At 43.4% G+C, this 20,525-nt stretch overlaps 1 protein-coding gene across 3 annotated transcripts in view; it reads right to left on the bottom strand.

The window, feature by feature from the left end:
* Positions 1-20,525, bottom strand: part of CHD6 (chromodomain helicase DNA binding protein 6) — a 2,211,516-nt gene that overhangs the window by 485,398 nt on the left and 1,705,593 nt on the right. For all 3 annotated transcript variants that reach the window (XM_044090190.1, XM_044090189.1, XM_044090188.1), the window contains one exon: positions 18,632-20,218. In XM_044090190.1, coding sequence (XP_043946125.1) covers positions 18,632-20,218 — 1,587 coding nt within the window. The remainder of the gene's footprint in view (positions 1-18,631; positions 20,219-20,525) is intronic.

The following is a 20,525-nucleotide window of genomic DNA, read 5'->3' on the forward strand; positions in this document are numbered from 1 at the left end:
TTTGAGTTCGTTAAGGAAACTTGGAAGGTTAAATCTTTTCTTGTTACGTATAGTACGATAGGTAGCCTGTTTGAGATTGCTGTTTTTTTGTTTAGTGATGTAGGTGAGAAGATGGTCGCTGATATTGTCAGGGAGTATTCCAGTTTTATATGAGGTGGGATTACTGTTGACCAATATCCAGTCCAAGATGGTCTGTTTATTGGTAGATCTGTGAATCCTAGTAGGGGTGTTTATGGTTTGTTGAAAGTTAAAGAGGTTGAGGTGTGTGGTGTGTTTGGGGGATATGCAGGAGTTCCAATCAATACTGAAGTCTCCTAAAATTATGGTTTCTTGTGGAAAGGTAGAGGAGAGCCAGCTAAGGATGTTTTCAAGTGAATCTAGGTTGTTGCCTGGAGGGATGTAGGAACATATTATATAGATGGCTTTGCTTTTATTTACTTGGAGTTTGCTGCAGAGTATTTCAGCATTAGCGGGGGAGGGAGGCAGTGAGTCAATTGAGGTCACCTGCAGGTCAGATTTATAGAGTAAAGCAACTCCCCCACCCTTTTTGTTTAGACGATCTAGTCTTAAAATGCTGTAGCCAGGAGGAGTAATTATGTTGTCTTTGGTACCTGGTTTAAGCCAAGTTTCCATGAGACAGAGGATATCAAATGAGTAGAGGTCTATTAAAGCATGGAGTTGCGTTATTTTATTGTTCACGCTACGAATATTTAGATGCGCTATTGAAAGGGAGTTTGGAGAGAAAGGTGAATTTAGGTTGTTAGTTGTAGGGTCTGGGACGGTATGGAGTAGGGAGTTATCTGGGCCCGGGTTAGGGTGAATGTCCCCATGTAACAGTAAGAGTGTTTGTGGTGTTGGGAATATTGTTGAGTTTTTGGAGGGTATTAGGTAGAGCTTTCTGGTGGTGTGATACCTGTTATGGGCTACTCTGTGATAGTGAGGTGGAAGGAAAGGGAAAGGAAGACGGGAGGTTAATATGGATTTGTTCAGCTATAGGAAGGATAGAGCTACTATGTTTAGATAAACTGGGTGCTCTGCTAAGGGTAAGGTGCTCGTAGGAAGTAAGGGTATGGCATAAAGGAAGGAAAATCAGCAATAGCAGTAAGTGGGGTAGTTTAAATATGAAGGTCATAGTGGGTGTGATAGGTTTAGAAAGGTTGGTAATGAATAGTAGTGGGATGGAAGGGAGCAGGGTGAGGCAATTAGATAGGAGTGAAAAGCTTAGAAGTGATAATTAGGCAATAAAGTAGATTGGATGTGACCTAGTAGGGGGTGTGGTTGGGTAAGTATATGATTAGGGCCTCTGGGGGTAGGTGGGAATTGGGGGTAGGGTAGGGGAGCGGAGTGAGCCCGCAGGGCGAACGGAGCGGGAAGAGCCAGAGAGGTGACTGAGGCACAGAGAACAATCAGTAAAGGTGAGAAAAAGCACTGGGTACAAGTGCAGGTAAGTGTAGACTACAGGGTACTGTATAGGGAGCAATAGGTGGGATGGGTGAGGAAAATTTGATTATTTTAAAGCAAAGTGAAGTATTAGATGCAGTAAAAAGTAGAAAAAAGAGGTTAACACAGAAGAGATAACCGGGAAGAAATCAAAACTCTAGTGTGTGAATTTAGTAAGTAAGCAGTTGTCATGAGAATAGGGTGCCCCTAGTGGTTTACTACAGATAAGACGCACGAACAGTGCAGGTGGGTAGGCTGCTGGCTAAACTGGGTGGGAAGTCAGATAGCCTGGAGTAATATAGTTAAAAATGCTTTAGCAGGACATACTTTCAACTAGGACTGTTCAGGGTGGACAGTCTTAGTGGGCAGGTAAAAAAAAAAACAATCCTATTCAGGACTCTTGTTCAATTACTTAGATTCCACAGGACCTCTTAATAATGGATAAAGGCAGGAGCTCAGGTGCGCAGGGCTGGTGAAAATCAAGGAAGAGAGAGAAAACAAAGTAAGTTCTAGTTAAATTAAACTGATACAAAGGTATAGATAGGAAACAACCACACATAGTACATTTGGAGTTTAGGTCTATGGATATGGCAAAAGATAGACCCTTTAACACAGTGTTAATGCAGGTATACAGACTCAAAAAACAGAACAATAGACTGGCCCCTTACTACAGTATAAAGCATGCACAGCAGATAAAGGTAAATCGAAGCAACATACAACAACATTCAAATAATTACATTCACTAAGATTGTCTTACAATATAGTCCAGCCACTAACACCTACACAATGAACTTAGGAACCCTAAGGGTATCTGTAAAAAAAAAAAATTGCCGGTATTACCCACTAAGCGTATATGGAACTATGGTGGTATTATATTCAGCATACACAGTTAACACAACAAGAATTATATACTAAGTATCACTTCCAGCTTCAAGTTACAACCACTGCGTAGTTCGGGACCACGTGGATGCTACAATAACAGGGCGTAATGTACACAGCTCATTGAAGCATCCGTCGTTAGGCTCTGCCTGGCTGGGGGTAGTGAGAATGGCTGTCCCTTGTTTTGGTGACAAGCCTTTGCCCACCATCGAAACTCCTGTTGCAGGCAGGGAATTAGAGTAATCATTGTTTCCAGACTGTGGCAATGCTGTGTCCAGACACTTTTTAGGTACCCGTTGAATTTTCCTCATATGCAGTCTTGCATATGGAATTAGTAAGATGCAGGATGCTATGAAGCCCAAAGCCTGCAGATTTTTTCTTGCAGATAACTGGGCCTTCGCTGCCATTTCCTTGAAATAGGTAGTCAGTTGCCTTTTTGTCTGGAGTGAGATAAGCTATCTGGGCAGTTGTATTTAAGCTTGCACCCAGGAATATTATCTCTTGAGAGGGTACTAGCTTTGATTTATTTTTGTTGACTGTGTACCCTAGGCATGTTAAAAGTCTTATCACAAACGTCAGATGCTGTTGTAGAATGTCCTTGTTCTCTGCTTGTATGAGGCAGTCGTCCAAGTAAGGATATAGTACAGTTGTGTACCTACCATAAATGTAGAAGTTCGAGTGTATTCACTGTTGTAGTCATTACACTTGGGTTATCCTGCTGGCAGGCTACCCGCAGTCGGCCAGAATACCAAAGTCCTGGTCTGGCAGCGGTTGCTGTCGCCTCTTCCCTGACATCAGTGCGCCAGGGGTATAAAAGATGCAGCCGACGCCATTTTCTTCAGTTTTTCTTGCCCCAGATGTCAGTTGCCCCCAAAAGGGTAGGCTAAAAAATTCTAATCATAAAAAAGCATGCACATAACCTTCATCTACAAGCAAATACACCACATAGGTTGTATAGAATAGAGAAGTACAGATAAGTTCCAGCAATAAAAGGGGGATTGTGGGAGGGTAACCTGGACTGCAACAGTGAATACACTCGAACATCTACATTTATGGTAGGTACACAACTGTACTATGTTCATCGTGTTTCACTGTTGCAGTCATTACACTTGGGTTGAATCCCAAAGCTGAGGTTGGGTGGCTGGGCCTAAATAGAATTAGGAGTGTCTATGAGGCCCTGCAGAACTGCAGTGGCAAAGCCTGCTCTGGATTTAGAGTAAAGAAATAAGTGGATGTGCTTTGTGAAAGTGTGCACTGAAGTCCAGGTTGCAGCCTCCAAAATGTCCTTGGTTGGTACTCCTCTGAGGATGGCTGCTGAAGTGGCTGCTGCTCTGGTAGAATGTGGCCTAATGCCCTTAGGCACTGATTTGCCATGTTGTGAATAGCAGAAACTAATGCAGTGGCCTATCCATTTTGAAATAGTCTGCTTTGAAATGGCTTTTCCTTGTGATCCTGCAGTATATGCCACTAAGAGTTGCTCAGTCTTTCTGAAAGCTTTAGTTTTGTCCAAGTAAAAGCATAGCTGTCTGTGTATGTCCAAAGAATGCAGAAGTCTCTCACCCTTATTCTGCGGGTTTGGATAAAAGGTAGGCAAATGTATGGTTTGGTTAAGAGCCACACTGGACACTACCTTAGGCATAAATGTTGGGTTTGTCCTTAGAGAAACCCTGCCCGGATAGAAAATAATAAAGAAACCCTGCCCGGATAGAAAATAATAAAAGGTTCCACAGCCATTAGTGCCTGTAACTCTGATACTCTTCTTGCTGAAGTTATTGCTAGGAGATGAGCTGTTTTCCATGATAAGTATTTTATCTCAGCTGTATTGGCTGGCTCAAAAGGAGGCAGTGTTAGTTTTTCCAAGACAAAATTGAGGTCCCATGCAGGTACTGGAGCTCTCCTTGGAGGTCTTATGTTTTTGGCCCCTCTGAGATACTGACTTAGCAGTGGATCCTGGACTGCAGCAGGGTGTACACTCGAACATCTACATTTATGGTAGGTACAAAACTGTACTATGTTCATCGTGTTACCCTGCTGCAGTCATCACACTTGGGTAGAATCCCAAAGCTAAGGATGGGTGGAGGATTCATAGAGGGTTAGAGGAGGCTAGAAGGCCCTGCAGAACTGCAGTGGCGAAGCCAGCTCTAGTCTTAGAGTAAAGTGGTACGTGGTAGTGTTTGGTAAAGGTGTGTACTGAACTCCAAGTTGCAGCTTCCAAAATCTCCTTGGTTGGAACCCCCCCTGAGGAAGGCTGTAGATGTAGCTGTTGCCCTGGTAGAGTGGGGCCTAATGGTAGCAGGAACTGGTTTTCCATGATGGGTACAGCAAAAACTAATGCAATGCCCTATCCATTTATGGTTTGTTTTGATATAACCTTCCCTTGTGAAGCTGTAGCATAGGATACAAAGAGCTGGTCAGATTTCCTGAAAACCTTAGTTTTATCCAAGTAGTAACAAAGTTGCCTGTGAATGTCCAAGGAATGCAGGAGTCTTTCTCCTTTGTTCTGTGGATTTGGGAAAAAGGTGGGTAAGTGGACGGTTTGATTTAAAGCCACACTGGAAACCACCTTAGGCATGAAGGAAGGATTAGTACGTAGAGAAACTCTGTCTTGATGGAAAGGTTCCACTGCCATTAGTGCCTGGAGCTATAAGACTCTTCCAGCTGAAGTTATTGCTAGCAGCAGGGCAGTCTTCCATGATAGAAACTGTAGATCTGCAGAGAAAGCTGGTTCAAAGGGAGGTAGCGTAAGTTTTTCCAGAACAAAATTGAGGTCCCATGTTGGTGTAGGTGCTCTCCTGGGGGGTCTAATGTTTTTTGCCCCTCTGAGGAACTGCCTTAGAAGTGGATGTGAAAATAAGAGTGGATCCGTGTTGTAGTGGGCTGAAATAGCTGATGCATTGATTTTAATGGAAGAAAAAGAAAGTCCTTTGTGCAACATCTCAGTTAAATACTGTAGAATCTGAGGCATGTGAGGCTGAAGTGTGTTTTGGCCTTTAGATTGGTTCCAGGCGCAAAATCTTTTCCATTTGTCCGAGTAGGCCTTCCCGGTGCTGGGCCTCCTAGCTTCCAGAAGAACCTCCACAACTGCTTGTAAAAGAGGAGCTGGCTGGATGCTTAGCTGATTTGCCATGCAGCCAGATTTAAGGTTTTGAGCTGGCTGTGTAGTATCTGATTGTTATGCTGTGTGAGCAAATGAGCAATTTGTGGCAAAATCCAAGGTGGGCCTTGGGCCATATTCCTTAATAGTGGGTACCAGTGCTGGCGTGGCCAGTCTGGGGCTATGAGTATCAGTCGTGGTCTCTCCTTTCTGATTTTCAGTAGCACCTTTGTGAGGAGAGGCAATGGAGGGAAGGCATATACTTGTCAGGTTTTTCAAACTGAATGAGAGTGCGTCCACTTTCCAAGCTTGATTGTGAAGTGCCCTTGTACAAAATTTTGTTAGCTGATAGTTTTGGGGGCTGGCAAACAGGTCTCTGTCTCAGTACATAAGATGCAAGGTACACTGAAATGCTATAACTGTACATGTTGTTGTGATATTTTATCAGCAGATTCTTATTTTAAGCACCCTGTTACCTTTAAGCTGTTTCATTTTAACTGTACTGCGAACTGCAATACTACGAAATTAGTGTATCTCGCTACGTGCATGGTATGTGATGCCTTCTATGTAGGCAAGACTATGCAAAGACTTAAAGATCGCATTATAGAGCACAAGTCTGAAATTAACAGACAGGTACAGACTAATGCCTTATTTAAGCACATATCACAACATAGCAAGCACAGCTTTAAGTTTAGATGTATTGAGACTGTACAAGTGGGTATGAGGGGTGGCGATATCAACAATTTTTTAGAAATAAAGGAACTAGAGTGGATAATAAGGTTGCATGCAGATACCGCTCCTGGTTTAAATAACGCCATTAGTATAAAACCTATTTTATTAAGACAACAGATGGTTAAGTTATAACACATAATAGTTATATATAGATTAAATTAATAAATAGGCTATTAAGGATATGAAATGTTTTAACTTGTTATAAACTGTTATGATATTATTCTTCACATTTTAAATGTTTTTTATGATTTCTCTCAATAAGTAATTGTTTTTTGAATTTAATTGAGTGAATTTTATTGGCTGGTTTTGTCATGAGTTCTTAACTGTTACCTCTATTTAAATGTAAAGTATTTGGTATTGTGTATGCTGATGAAGGGTTGAGAGCCCGAAAGCTTCAATAAATTACTGGCGTTTCTGTGATTTTTCGTTGTTTTTGAGAACTTCTTGCTCTATCTTAGTGTTTTAACTCTGTCTGGAAAGCCCCATTTTTGAGTTATCCATGATGTTTCTGCTGAGGTCGTCTGCCAATGTGTTCTTTTTTCCTGGCAGGAATTGAGCTTGTAACTGAACTTGGTAAGCCAGTGCTGTGTTCCACAAGGTCATTGCTTGTCTGCATATGGGGTAGGAGTGTGTACCTCCTTGTTTGTTTATGTACCACATTACTGTGGTGTTGTCCGTCCTTATTGTAAGTTGTCCTGGATGTAATAGGTTCTTGAAGGCTGTCAGAGCATTCTGTACAGCTAGCATCTCTTTTGACTGATGTGCAGATTTCTTTGATCTGCAGTCCATACGCCTTGAACGCACTGTCCTGCCATGTGTGCCCCCCAGGCATAGTCCGATGCATCTGTTGTCATAGTTTGCCTGGCTGGGGGCAAGATGAAAGGCTGACCCTTGTTGAAGTGAAATGCCTGTGACCACCATAGAAACTCCTGTTGTAGGCACGGAATGAGAGATATCATTATGTCCAAGCTGTGGCTGTGTTGAGACCATACACTTTTTAGGTACCACTGTAATTTCCTCATATGCAGCTTTGCAAACGGTATTAGTAGTATGCAAGATGCCATGAAGCCCAAGGCCTGCAGAATTTTTCTTGCAGGGAGTAGGGTCTTTGTTGCCATTGTTTTGAAATATTGAGTCAGTTGTAGTTGTTTGCCTGGCGCCAGATAAGACATCTGGGCCATTGTATTCAAGCTGGCACCCAGGAATGTCATATTTTGTGAGGGTACTAGTTTTGATTTCTTTTCGTTTACTGTGTATCCCAGGCAACTTAGAAGATGTTTTACAAAAGCCAGATGTTGTAAGAGGATGTCCTTGCTTTCTGCTTGAATGAGGCAGTTGTCCAGGTATGGGTATATTTGAATTCCTCTTTGTCTGCAGTACACAATTACTGGTGCCAGGCATTTTGTGAAGACCCTGGGCGCAGTAGATAAGCCAAAGGGCAGTGCAGAGAATTGGTAATGGGTTGAACCTGCAATGAAACGGAGGTATCTTCTGCAACTTTGTCTGATAGGGACATGCAGGTATGCCTCCTTGAGGTCCAACGTTACTAGCCATGCTTTCTTGCCCAACATGGGAAGAAGCTGCTGTAGTGTTAGCATCTTGAATTTGGGTACTTGTAAGAAGGTGTTTAGAATTGAAAGGTCCAGAATTGGTCTCCAGGCATTGTCCTTTCTGGGGACTAGAAAGGGTCTTGAGTAAAATCCTTAGCCTTGCTCTCGTGTAGGTACCAGTTGAATGGCTCTCACATCCATGAGGGCTGTAATTTGTTTTTGTGCCTCTGCCCATTGATTTTGTGGCAGGTTTGGCATTCCTCTTTTTATTGGCAAGGTGTGGAAATGGAATCTGTATCCTCGTGAAATTATGTCTAGGACCCATTTGTCCTTTGTGACAATGTGCCAGTTGTCTGAAAAAAGTGCGAGTATTCCTCCCAAAGGAGCTGCCAAGAGACTGTTGCTTGGCCAGATGAGGTGTAAGTCATTGAGTTTGCCTTCTGGTGGATTGGGGCCTGTCTTCTCCTCCCTTCAGTGTTGCAGTGCCCCATTGTCGAGGTTTGTATTGGGCTTGTGGTTGTCCTCTGCCTCTTGGACGTCTGTATTTACCCCTCTGTGGTCTGTCGGTAGTTGGAAAGGACCAATTTTTAGTTGGCCAATTTCTGCTGAAGCAAGGGGGCTGTACCTGTAGAAAATCTTTGACTGTCTGCATAGATTTTGCCTTATCCTCCATTTCTTTAAGACTTCTTCTGCCTTAACTCCAAATAGAACATCCTGCTGTAAGGGAGCATCTAGAAGCTTTGCTTTAACATGATCAGGCAGAGTTTGTTCCTTTAACCAAGCATGTCTACGTATAACAGACCCAGTGACAGCTGCTCTGCAGGAAGCCTCCAAAGAATCAAAACCACATTGTAAAGTATGTTTGCCCACCTGTTCAGCTGCATGCAACAGATCCTGCATTTCTTTCAATTCAGACTGTTGAGGGAGTGTGCTCATTTTTTGTTTTAGCTGAGACATTAGAAATTGCTGATATTTTAGCATGTGAAATTGGCAATTTAGTGCTCTCATAGCTAGAGTGGCTGAGGTGTAAACCTTTTTCCCCCACCTGTCTAGTGCTCTGGAGTCCCTTTCAGAGGGTACAGGATTTTTTGCCATGGAAGCCTTAGCCCCTTTGGGACCCTGGGAGATAGCCTCTGGATCAGCAACAGGGCTTTTATAAAGGAATTTGTGTGAATCAGGCACTCTATAGTATCTGTCTGGTTTGGCTGGAGCAGGAGGCAGAGAATCTGGGTTCAAACTAGATTCTAAGTAAACATCATCCACAATGTCTAAAACTGGGGGGATGGCAAGTGGTCTGTGCTGGGGGAGTAAAAGAAACTCTGAGCCTTTTCTTTGAGTCAGAGCAGTCCTGACCTTCCCAATGAAAATGTTCCCTCATAGTGTGCAAAGTTTCCCCAAAGGAGTAGTCTTCAGGAGGAGAAGCTGAGGGAACAGAATCCTCAGCATCAGAATCTTCATAAGGGGAGAAGGAGTAATCCTGGTCCTCAAAGGAGCCTGAGGAAATAGACACTTGATCAGAGGAGGCATAATCTTCCTCTTGTCTAGGCCTTTTGTCAGGTGGGGGTTGGGAACCCCTGATTAAAGAGAACAAATATTCAGCCATTTTAAGCATCTGTTTCTTAGGCATGGGGCCTTGAACTGGAGACTGCAGTGCAGTCTTTTTAGGTTTAATAGGAGTCTTAAGCTTAGGATACGTTTTTATGGTGAGCGTTGTCGGTCTGAAGACGCCTTCATTAACCGAAGGTGTTTCTGCAGCACCGACATCTCTTTTTGCAGAGTCGTCGGTAGGGGCTAAAACTGCGGTAGTCAGGAGCTGCGTCGGAGCCTCACTGGAGACCAGTCCAGCCGAGGCCTCGGAATCTGGCTACCTGTCCTTATCCTTGCGTTTTTTGTGCACGCCGATAGTCGGTTGCTCCAACGGCATTGTGTAGTTAAATTTTCTACCAAAATAGTGTTGTGCGAAATCAAAGCGTCTTTAATAAGCGTACTATAAAAAGACTACCGGCATGCACAAAAAACGCAAGGATAAGGACAGGCAGCCTAGGCCCAAGCCAGACTCCGAGGCCTCGGCTGGACCGGTCTCCGGTTCACCGGTCTTCAGTGAGACTCCGACGCAGCTCCTGACTACCGCAGTTTTAGAACCCGATACCGCTTCGGAGCCTTTGGCAGAGAGCGCTAGGCCGACGCAGCCATTTTGTTCAGCCCCTACCGACGACTCTGCAAAAAGAGATGTCTGAAGATTTGTGAATCTAGTTTCCACTCGTGAGGATACATGAGGTTTCTGCTTAGCTCGTCTGCCAAAGTATTTGTCTTTCCTGGCAGGAATTGTGCTTGCAGGTGTACTTGATAAGTCAATGCTGTGTTCCACAAAGTCATGGCTTGTCTGCAGAGGGGGTAGGAATGTGTGCCGCCTTGCTTGTTTATGTACCACATGACTGTAGCATTGTCCATCTTTATCAGCAGTTGTCCTGGATGAAGTAGGTCCTTGAAGGCTGTCAGGGCATTCTGTACAGATAGCATCTCTTTCTGATTGATATGAAGATGCATTTGGCTTGTGGGCCATGTGCCTGAATAAATTTTCCTGCCATGTGTGCCCCCCCAGGCATAATCTGATGCATCTGTTGTTAGTGTCTGCCTGGCTGTGGGTAAAGCGAATGGCTGTCCCTTGTTGTGGTGAAAGACCTGAGCCCACCATCGAAACTCCTGTTGCAGGCAGGGAATGAGAGTAATTAATGTTTCCAGGCTGTGGCAATGTTGAGTCCAAACACTTTTTAGATACCATTGTAGTTTCCTCATATGCAGTCTTGCATATGGAATTAGTAGAATGCAGGATGCCAGGTAGCCCAGGGCCTGCAGAATTTTTCTTGCAGATAACTAGGTCTTTGCTGCCATGTTTTCAAAGTAAGGAGTTAGTTGCCTTTGTTTGTCTGGCGTGAGATAAGCCATCTGGGCAGTTGTATTTAAGCTTGCACCCAGGAATATTATCTCTTTGAGAGGGCACTAGTTTTGATTTCTTTTCGTTTACTGTTTACTCTAGGCAAATTAGTAATCTCTTTACAAACGCCAGATGCTTTAGTAGAATGCCTTTGGTCTCTGCTTGAATAAGACAGTCGTCCAAGTAGGGAAATATTTGAATTCCTCTTTGTCTGCAAAATGCAATTACTGGTGCCAGGCATTTTGTGAAGATCCTGGGCGCAGTAGATAAGCCAAAGGGCAGTGCAGAGTGCACTGAGCCAGCTATGAATCTGAGGTATTTTCTGCAAGATTGTCTGACTGGGACATGCAGGTATGCCTCTTTGAGGTCCAAAGTTACAAGCCAAGCCTTCTTGCCCAGCATGGGCAGAAGCTGCTGCAGAGACAACATTTTGAATTTTGGAACATCCAGAAAAGTATTTCGAATAGACAGGTCCAGAATTGGTCTCCAGGCTTTGTCCTTTCTTGGTACTAAGAAAAGTCTTGAGTAAAATCCTTGTCCCTGCTCTTGTTGTGGCACTGGCTGAATAGCCCTCATGTCCATGAGAGATGAAACTTGTTTTTGTGCCTCTGCCCATTGATTGTGTGGCAGGTCTGGCATACCTTTTGCCTTTGGAAGGGTGTGAAAGTGGAACCTGTAGCCCTGAGAGACTATATTTAAGACCCATTTGTCCTAGGTGATCCTGTGCCAATTTTGTGAAAAAAGTGCTAGCTTTCCCCCTAAGGGAGCTGCCAAAAGATAAGTGCTTGGCATTGGCAGAGGGAAGTCAATGGAACTGTTTCCTATAAGGCTGTGATTTGTCTTCTCCGCTTTTGGAGGTAGAAGCACCCCATTGTTTGGGCCTGTATGAGCCCTGGGGCTGTTGCCTGCCTCTAGGGTGTCTGAATCTGCCTCTTTGTGGCCTGTCTGACACTGGAAAGGACCAATTCTTAGAAGGCCAGTTCCTACTAAATCTGGGTGGCTGTACCTGTAAGAAATCCTTTACTGCCTGCATAGATTTAGCTTTATCCTCCATTTTCTTCAACACCTCTTCTGCCTTAACACCAAACAAAGTATCATGCTGTAATGGAGCATCCAATAATTTTGCTTTAACATGATCAGGCAGATTCTGTTCCTTTAACCAAGCATGCCTTCTAATAACAGAACCTGTAACAGCGGCCCTGCACGAGGCCTCCAGTGAATCATAACCACATTGCAAAGTATGTTTTCCCACTTGTTCAGCTGCATGCAATAAATCCTGCAAATCTTTGTTCTCAGAACATTCAGAATTTGTCAACATTTTTTGTTTTAACAAAGACATTAAGTATTGCTGATATTTGAGCATATGAAACTGACAATTTAAAGCCCTTACAGCCAAGGTAGCAGAAGTGTAGACTTTTTCCCCATCTGTCCAGAGCCCTAGAATCTCTATCTGAGGGAACAGGGTTTTTAGCAGTAGCAGCCTTGACCCCTTTGGGACCCTGTGAGATAGTTTCTGGGTCAGCAGCAGGGTTTTTATATAGAAATTTATGGGAATCTGGAACCCTGTAGTATCTGTCCGGCTTAACAGGTGCAGGAGGTAAAGAGTCTGGAGACAGGCCGGACTCTGAAAATACATCATCTACTATGTCAAGAACAGGAGGAATTGCAAGAGGTCTGTGCTGAGGAAGTAACAGAAAGTATCTAAGCCTTTTCTTAGAATTTGAATAATCTTGGATCTCCCAGTGGAAATGCTCCCTCATGGTATGCAGGGTTTCCCCAAATGAGTAATCCTCAGGAGGAGAAGCTGAAGGAATAGAATCTTCAGCATCAGAATCCTCATAGGGAGGAATAGAATATCCCTGTTCTGAAGAGGAATCAGAGGAAACGGAAACCTGATCAGAGGAATCATATTCAGTATCTTGCCTAGGCCTCTTTTCAGGAGGGGGATGGGAACCCCTGATCAAAGTAATTAGGTCTTCGGCCATTTTGAGCATCTGTTTTTTAGGCATAGAAGTCTGTCCTGGAGAATGCTGTACTTGTTTCCTTGTCTTTAAAACTGCTTTAGACTTTGTCTTGGATGCTGAAGTAGGCTTTATATAAAATTGTGTAGGTCAGAAAACAACCTCAGAAGCCGATGCCTGCTCAGCGGCTCCGGCCCCATCTGAGGGATTGATTTCCGAAGGGCCAATACCTTGAGTATCCAGAGGCCTAGTTGTCTCCACGTGGGAGTCGGAAGTGGCCTGTGGTTCTGAGGTAGCGTGAGTCAGGGGCTGCGAAAACACCTCACTGAGCACCGGCAAACTGGCGATTGGCCTAGAAGAGGCTTTGTCGTTGGTTTTGGACCTCGGATGCCTGTCCTTTTCTTTATCCTTGCGCTTTTTATGAATTCAGGTCATCGGTTGTTCCGATGGCATTATATAGTTAAATCTTCGGCCAAAATAATGAAAAGCAAAATCGTACCGACGCTTTATCGTGCGTTGGTTAAATCTAGCACAAAACCGACAACTAGCAACGTAGTGATCAGGGCCTAGGCAAGGAATACAGTAAGAATGAAAATCCTTATGAGGTATTTGCTTCACACAAGAAATACAATTGTTAACTTTTTCTGACATCGGTCTGGAGCAAGAAAAAAGTTTCCCCAATGGGGTACTTAGCTTCATTGAAGACTTTGGATCTGAAATTCAATTTCGAAACTCTCAGGAGTCGGCCGACCGGCACTTGCGAACTGCTTTTGCTTCGGGCACCGCACGGCAAGAAAGACTGAAGAAAATGGCGTTGGGTGCATCTTTTATACCCCTGGCGCACTAACGTCAGGGAAGGGGCGACAGCAACCGATGCCGGACCAGGACTTTGGAGTTCAGGCCGACTGCAGGTAGCCTGCCAGCAGGATAACCCAAGTGTAATGACTGCAACAGTGAAACACGATGAACATATTTGTATTCCTTTTTGTCTGCAGTAAGCAATTACTGGTGCCAGGCACTTTGTGAAGACCCTGGGCACAGTAGATAAGCCAAAGGGCAGTGCAGAGAATTGGTAATGCTTTGAGACAGCCTTGAATCTGAGGTATCTTCTGCATGATTGTCTGACTGGGGCATGCAGGTATGCCTCTTTTAGGTCTAAAGTCACAAGGCAAGTTTTGCTGCCCAGCATGGGCAGAAGCTGCTGTAAGGTCAACATCTTGAATTTTGGTATATCCAGGAAAGTGTTTAGAATAGATAGGTCCAGTACTGGTCTCCATGCTTTGCCCTTTCTGGGTACCAAGAACAGTCTTGAGTAAAATCCTTGTCCCTGCTCTTGCTGTGGTACTTGTTGAATAGCCCTCATGTCCATGAGAGCTGCGACTTGTTTTTGAGCCTCTGCCCATTGATTTTTTGGCAGGTCTGGCCAACCGTTTGCCCTTGGCAGGGTATGGAAATGAAACTTGTAGCCTTGTGACACTATGTCTAGAACCCATTTCTCCTGGGTTATAATGTGCCAATTTTGAGAAAAAAAGTGCTAGTTTTCCCCCTAAGGGTGCTGCCAGAAGATAAGTGCTTGGCGCAGGCAGGGGGAAGTCATTAGGACTGTTTCCTGTATGATTGTGATTTGTCCTCTCCACCTTTGGAGGTAGAAGCACTCCACTGCTTAGACCTGTAGGATCCTTGCGGCTGTGATCTGCCTCTAGGGCATCTGGATCTGCCCCTTTGAGGTCTGTCTGAGACTGGAAAGACCAATTCTTTGTAGGCCAGTGTCTGCTAAATCTAGGTGGCTGTACCTGTAAAAAATCCTTGACAGTTTGCATAGATTTAGCGTTCTCCTCCATTTTCTTTAACACCTCTTCTGCCCTAACACCAAACAAGGTATCATGTTGTAAAGGAGCATCTAATAATTTTGCTTTAACATTGTCAGGCAGATTTTGTACCTTTAACCAAGCATGCCTCTTAATGACAGAACCCGTAACAGCGGCCCTGCAGGAGGCCTCCAGAGAATCAAACCCACATTGCAAAGTATGCTTTCCAACTTGTTCAGCTGCATGCAATATATCCTGCATTTCTTTGTTTTCTGCACATTCAGAATTTGCCATCATTTTCTGTTTAAGCAGTGTCATGATATATTGCTGATATTTGAGCATATGAAACTGGAAATTTAAGGCCCTTACAGCCAAAGTAGCAGATGTGTAAATCTTTTTTCCCCATCTATCCAGAGCCCTAAAATCCCTGTCAGAGGGGGTAGGATTTTTTGCAGTAGAAGCCTTGACCCCTTTTGGACCCTGAGAAATAGTTTCTGGGTCTGCAGTAGGGTTTTTGAAAAGGAATTTATGACAGTCAGTGACCCTGTAGTATCTGTCCGGCTTAACAGGAGCTGGAAGTAAAGAGTAAGGGGTCAGACTAGACTCTGAGAACACATAATCTACAATGTCCAATACCGGTGGAATAGCTAGAGGCCTGTGTTGAGGTAATAAAAGGAAGTCTTTGAGCCTTTTCTTAGATTCTGAAAAATCTTGGGTCTCCCAGTGGAAGTGCTCCCTCATGGTATGCAAGATTTCCCCAAAAGAGTAGTCCTCAGGAGGAGAAGTTGAAGGAATTGATTCTTCAGCATCAGAATCTTCATAGGGGGGGAAGAGAATATTCCTGATCAGAAGAGGAATCAGAAGAAATGGAAACCTGATCTGAAGATTCATAGTTTGTCTCTTGCCTAGGCCTCTTATCAGTATGGGTATGGGTACCCCTGATCAAGGTAATTAAGTCTTCGGCCATTTTGAGCATCTGTTTTTTGGGCATGGATGCCTGTCCTTGTGACTGAACTTGTTTCTTTGCCTTTAAAGGTGTTTTAGTCTTTGAAGTCAGTTTAATATATAATTGTTTAGGTCTGAATACACCCTCAGAAGCCGATGCCTGCTCAGCGGCTCCGGACCCATCTGAGGGAATAATCTCCGAGGCTACAATACCTTGAGTTTCCTGCTGCCTGGCCAACTTCACATGGGAGTCGGTAGCGGCCTGCGACTCTAAAGTAGCAGGCATCAAGGGCTGCGAAAGCACCTCACTGAGAACTAGTGAACTGGCGACTTGCTCAGGAGAAGCTTCGTCATCGGTTTTGGACCTCGGTTGCCTGTCTTTTTCGTTTTCTTTGCGTTTTTTGTGAACTCTAGTAGTCGGATGGCTATCCGACGACATTGTATAATTAAATCTTCGCCCAAAATAGCTTAATGCAAAATAGTTCCGATGCTTAATAGTGCGTTGGTTAAATCTAGCACAAAACCGACAACTAGCAATGTCGTGGTCAGGGCCTAGGCAAGGAATACAGTAAGAATGAAAGTCCTTATGAGGTATTTGCTTCCCACAAGAAATACAATTATTAACTTTTTCTGACATCGGTCTAGAGCAAGGAAAAAGTTTCCCCAACGGGGTACTTAGCTTTTATTGAAGACTTCGGATCTGAAACTCGAACACGAAAATCTCAGGAGTCGGCCGACTGGCACTTGCGAACTGCTTCTGCTTTGGGCACCGTGCGGCAAGAAAGACTGAATAAAATGGCATCGGCTGCATCTTTTATACCCCTGACGACCTGACATCAGGGAAGAGGTGACAGCAACCAACGCAGGACCAAAGACTTTGGAATTCAGGCCGACTGAGGTCATCCTGCCAGCAGGATAGCCCAAATGTAATGACTAACAGTGAAACACGAAGAACATCTAGCAGAACACAGCTCTGCTGTCCATCCATCTAATTGAGAACCTAGAGTGTTGGACAGATTTTGAAAGTGAGTGTTTGCCTCAATTACTTTGCAATGAGGTCACTGAAATACCAGGCACATTTTACTAGACTCTTTAGAAAGATCTGACTAAGGAACTTTCAAATACTCTCTCTGAGTCCATGTCTGATGAGGATTTTCAAAAAACATTTGCACAACTGGCTGCTATAAGGATCAAGTTTTCTATGTCTCAATGGACCTTTTCTAGGAACCAGAGAGGCAGTAAGATGATGTGGTTCCACAAATCTCAGGAATCTTTTCACGATTTGTGTGGGGAGAATTCCTCCAGAGGCAGAGGGGGAAATTTTAATGGTTTACGTTGCTCTAGAGACAGAGCAGGCCTGCAAAATCATGGCTTCAGAGATTCTTTTTTTAACCAGCCCTACCAGCATTCCTGTACTGCTGCCTAACTGGTCCTACTCTGGAGGCAGTTAGAGGCTGATTCTCTTTGCACCTGGATGCCTGGACAACCATGACAAAAGATTTGTGGGTGCCACTTATAAGAGGCAATTTCATATCATTTTCCCCTCTTCCTCACTGTCAAAAGAAAGAAACTTCCTGATGTTCCACCCAGTCAGAGTAAGGCTGCAGCACAAGAAATTCAAAAGCTGTTAGACAGACGAGATCATCCAGTAGGTCCGACCAGACCAGATAGTATTCGGAACTTACTCACACTTCTTTTTAGTGCCCAAGAAAACGGGGGGATCTCAGACACATTTTGGATCTAAACAGACTGAACCAGTGTGCAAAGAAAGCAAACTTCTGAATGGTCATGGTTCAGGCTTTTCTGCACAAGGATGACTGGATGTGCTCTGTAGATCTTTAAGACGCGTACTATTATATCAAAATCGATAGATGACCCAGAAGACAGCACCGCTTTCGGCTAAGAGCCAGTCATTACCAATTCAGAGCTCTGCCTATTACAGTCACCATGGCCCCCAGGAAGTTTACTAAATGCGTAGCAGAAGTCGCAGCTCACTTGAGACCGAAGGGATTCCAGGTGTTTCCATACCTAGACGATTAGCTTCTAACCACCTCATCCAAGAATCAACTCCAACATGCCAGGCACTATTTGCACCATATATCCGACTCCTTGGGCATTACAATAAATTTTGCCAAATCGACACTTGTTCCAGTTCAGATCCTGGAGTTCACTGTAACAGCTTTAAACACTTCTACACAAATAGCATCCTTGCCTATCCACCGCATTACTTCTATCAAGAATCAGACTTGCTATTCTCTCTCATTCAGCTCCCCCAGCAAGATTAGTACTTCAAGCTCTGGGGTCTATGGCGGCTGCCATAGTACTTCTTCCTCTGATACGTTTCTTTATGAGAGTTCTCCAATGGACTCTAGCTGTACAGTGGTCCATTCTACATCAACCCATCTTTTCAAGTAAAACTCTCCCCAGTCTGCAAGCGACACATTTGGTGGATACAACTGGATGATCTTTTCCTAAGCAGACTTTTGTCCTACCAAACCCAGCAGCCACAGTGACCATGGACGCTTCTCAACTGGGATGCGGGTGGGGGCATTTCTTCGGAAGAACCGTCCAAGGCAGGTCCCCTCAAGAGACCAAGCTGCATATCAATGGCCTACAAATGAGAGCAATCCTTCTAGCTTTGCAGGCATTTCAAGATTCTCTTCCCTTGGGGACTACTGTATTTCAGACAGACATGTCTGTAGTGTAGTTTAGTACATCAACAAACAAGGAGGAACCAATCTTAATCCCTTTGCAGAGAGGTCATGAGAGTTTGGGAATGGGCAATCTCATCTGACTGCTTTCTTATTCCAGGAGTAGCTTGAAAGCTGGATCTGAAGTCTACAGTATGCAGCTGAGTCAGATCCAAACCCATAAGTGAGGAAGAATGAAAATGGACAACACAGATGCTTAGCTATGTGAGTACACAACTTATAATTAAATGTTTGCTGTAAAACTGTTTTCTCTGAAATGTAATAATGCTTTCAAACTTTTGTACACACTGTAAATTAATACATTGGATATACTATGTATCCAAAGAATTACTTTATCACCGTACTGTAACTGTCACTCACGTGTTATTGTACTCTTGCCTATTGTGTATGTCTGGTCAGTTCTTTGAGAACGAAACTGGTCAGAATTGATCAGTGCTCTATCCCAGTACACAGATTCATATAAATAAACTATATTTTGTAACCATACACAATCCATGGGGAACAACAGGACTAGAAGAGAAAAGATATTACAACTCTTGAGAATTAGATTATATATTTCAAAGTACTGTACTATACCTTCACACAGGTAGCTGCCATCTTTAACTTCATTCTTATCCTTTAGTAAATCAACTTCAGCCATTTCTTGTTTGATGTTGTCTTTATCCAATAAACATGACTCAAAAGAAAATTTCTCTTCTGAGCTACCAGCATGAAGCCCTTCAGTTTCTTTTTCTAAATCACTAAGCAGCTCCATGCCCAAAGAATCAGAAATGTGTTCACGGAACAGATCACTTGCATCATCAGTTTTAAAACTGTGACTGTAGTCCATTTCACCTTCCAGATCAGTCAATGTGCAATCTTTACCCTCTGCTATGCTACTTTCACTAAGCACATTTTTACATCCTGGCCTTGTAAAGCTTGAGCATGTCATTTCATCAGGCACTTCCATTATGGTTTCTTTTTTAAAACTGCAGTCAATTGGTGTCTCCTCACTTCTTAATCCATGGTCATCTTCAAATAAATCAGATGTTTCAAGTGCTTCATCCTGAAGAGGATCATTCATTTCATCAAGTAAAGCAGCAGCAGTATTGTATGCAATTTGTACATCTCCCACAGTAGTAGATTTCATGTTTGAACTATCTTCATCTTCTAGCTGTGCTAAAGTTATATCCATATTAAGACATGGGGGTTCACCATGGGATAAACTGTCAAAGATTCCCTCATGTGAACCTTCACTGCTGTCACCAATATCTATTTTAACTGAAATAGGTGGGTCACTTTTTTCACTAACTTGGTCGGACCGTCCACATGCTGTCTGCCTACTATCTAGGTCATGGGGTACTTCTGGAGTATCAGAGGGCGAACAACTGAACTGCATTTTATTTACAGGCTCAAATTCAGTCACTGAGCTTTCAGCATTATCTACATTGATGTTTGTACAGCTTTGATTATCAATTGCTGATAAACTGTCTTCATCAATACTAGCATTATTGACATCAGATCCAGCACCACTTGATATTGTTTTATCATGGATTATACAAAGGCATTCTGTATCCAGCTTTTCTTCTTCTTCCTCATCATCTTCTGGGCTGCTAGACAACACTCCCTTACTTTCTGTACTTAAAGTTTCACAATCTGCATCTTGTAAATTGCACTCATTAATACTGGACTCATCTTTTACAGTTTCTGGCACATTTACCTCTGATAACTTGCTTAGTGGAACACTGTTCCTGAGTGGCATGCTAGTCCTAGGTGTCCTTTCACTTTGAACCTGCATGTGATAAGGTCCTGGTGAGTCACAGTGACCAAGTCCAGCCTGATACAGGCAACATGGGGACAGTGTGTCTTGTCTCCTGGTGCTCTCTTTCTGACTATAATTTCGGTAAGCATCCAAGAATGACAAGCTTGCATCATTCATGATGTAGTAATCTGTACGACTCAGCCCATGCCGGGCAGCACCTATCAGAAGATCGCGGTCGTGTTTGCCACACTCCCACCACACTGGCAAATAAAGGCTTGGGCGACAAAGTTTAAGGCGTTCAATCAGCTGGGGATGTCGAAGAACCTGTTCCCGAATTTTCCTAAGGAGCTCAATACGATACAGAGTTCTTGCTGCACGCTCTTCTGTGATTGGCTCAACATAGATAGAAGGATCAGGTGGGCCTATAAACAAAAATAGTTTTAGTACTTTGTTATTAAAAGCAGCTCAGTACTGTGCTACTTACTTAAAAACATTTGCAAATAAACATTTAATAGCAGCAGTTGCAGCTGAATTGTTATGACCAAAGGTTCTACATACAGAACTTTCTCATAGGAAAAACATTGACCACAATAAAAAATAAAATAATTATAACCACCACCACAATAATAATAACGGAACATGTTTTTTATTTTGAAATATAAAATGTACCCAACTTGATGAAGGAAACTTATCAGTAGAAACTATTGAACCCTAATACAATTTAAATAC

This window comes from Protopterus annectens, chromosome 12.part0 (genome assembly GCF_019279795.1).
Source record: "Protopterus annectens isolate FY-2018-M chromosome 12.part0, PAN1.0, whole genome shotgun sequence".
NCBI classification, from domain to species: domain Eukaryota; kingdom Metazoa; phylum Chordata; order Ceratodontiformes; family Protopteridae; genus Protopterus; species Protopterus annectens.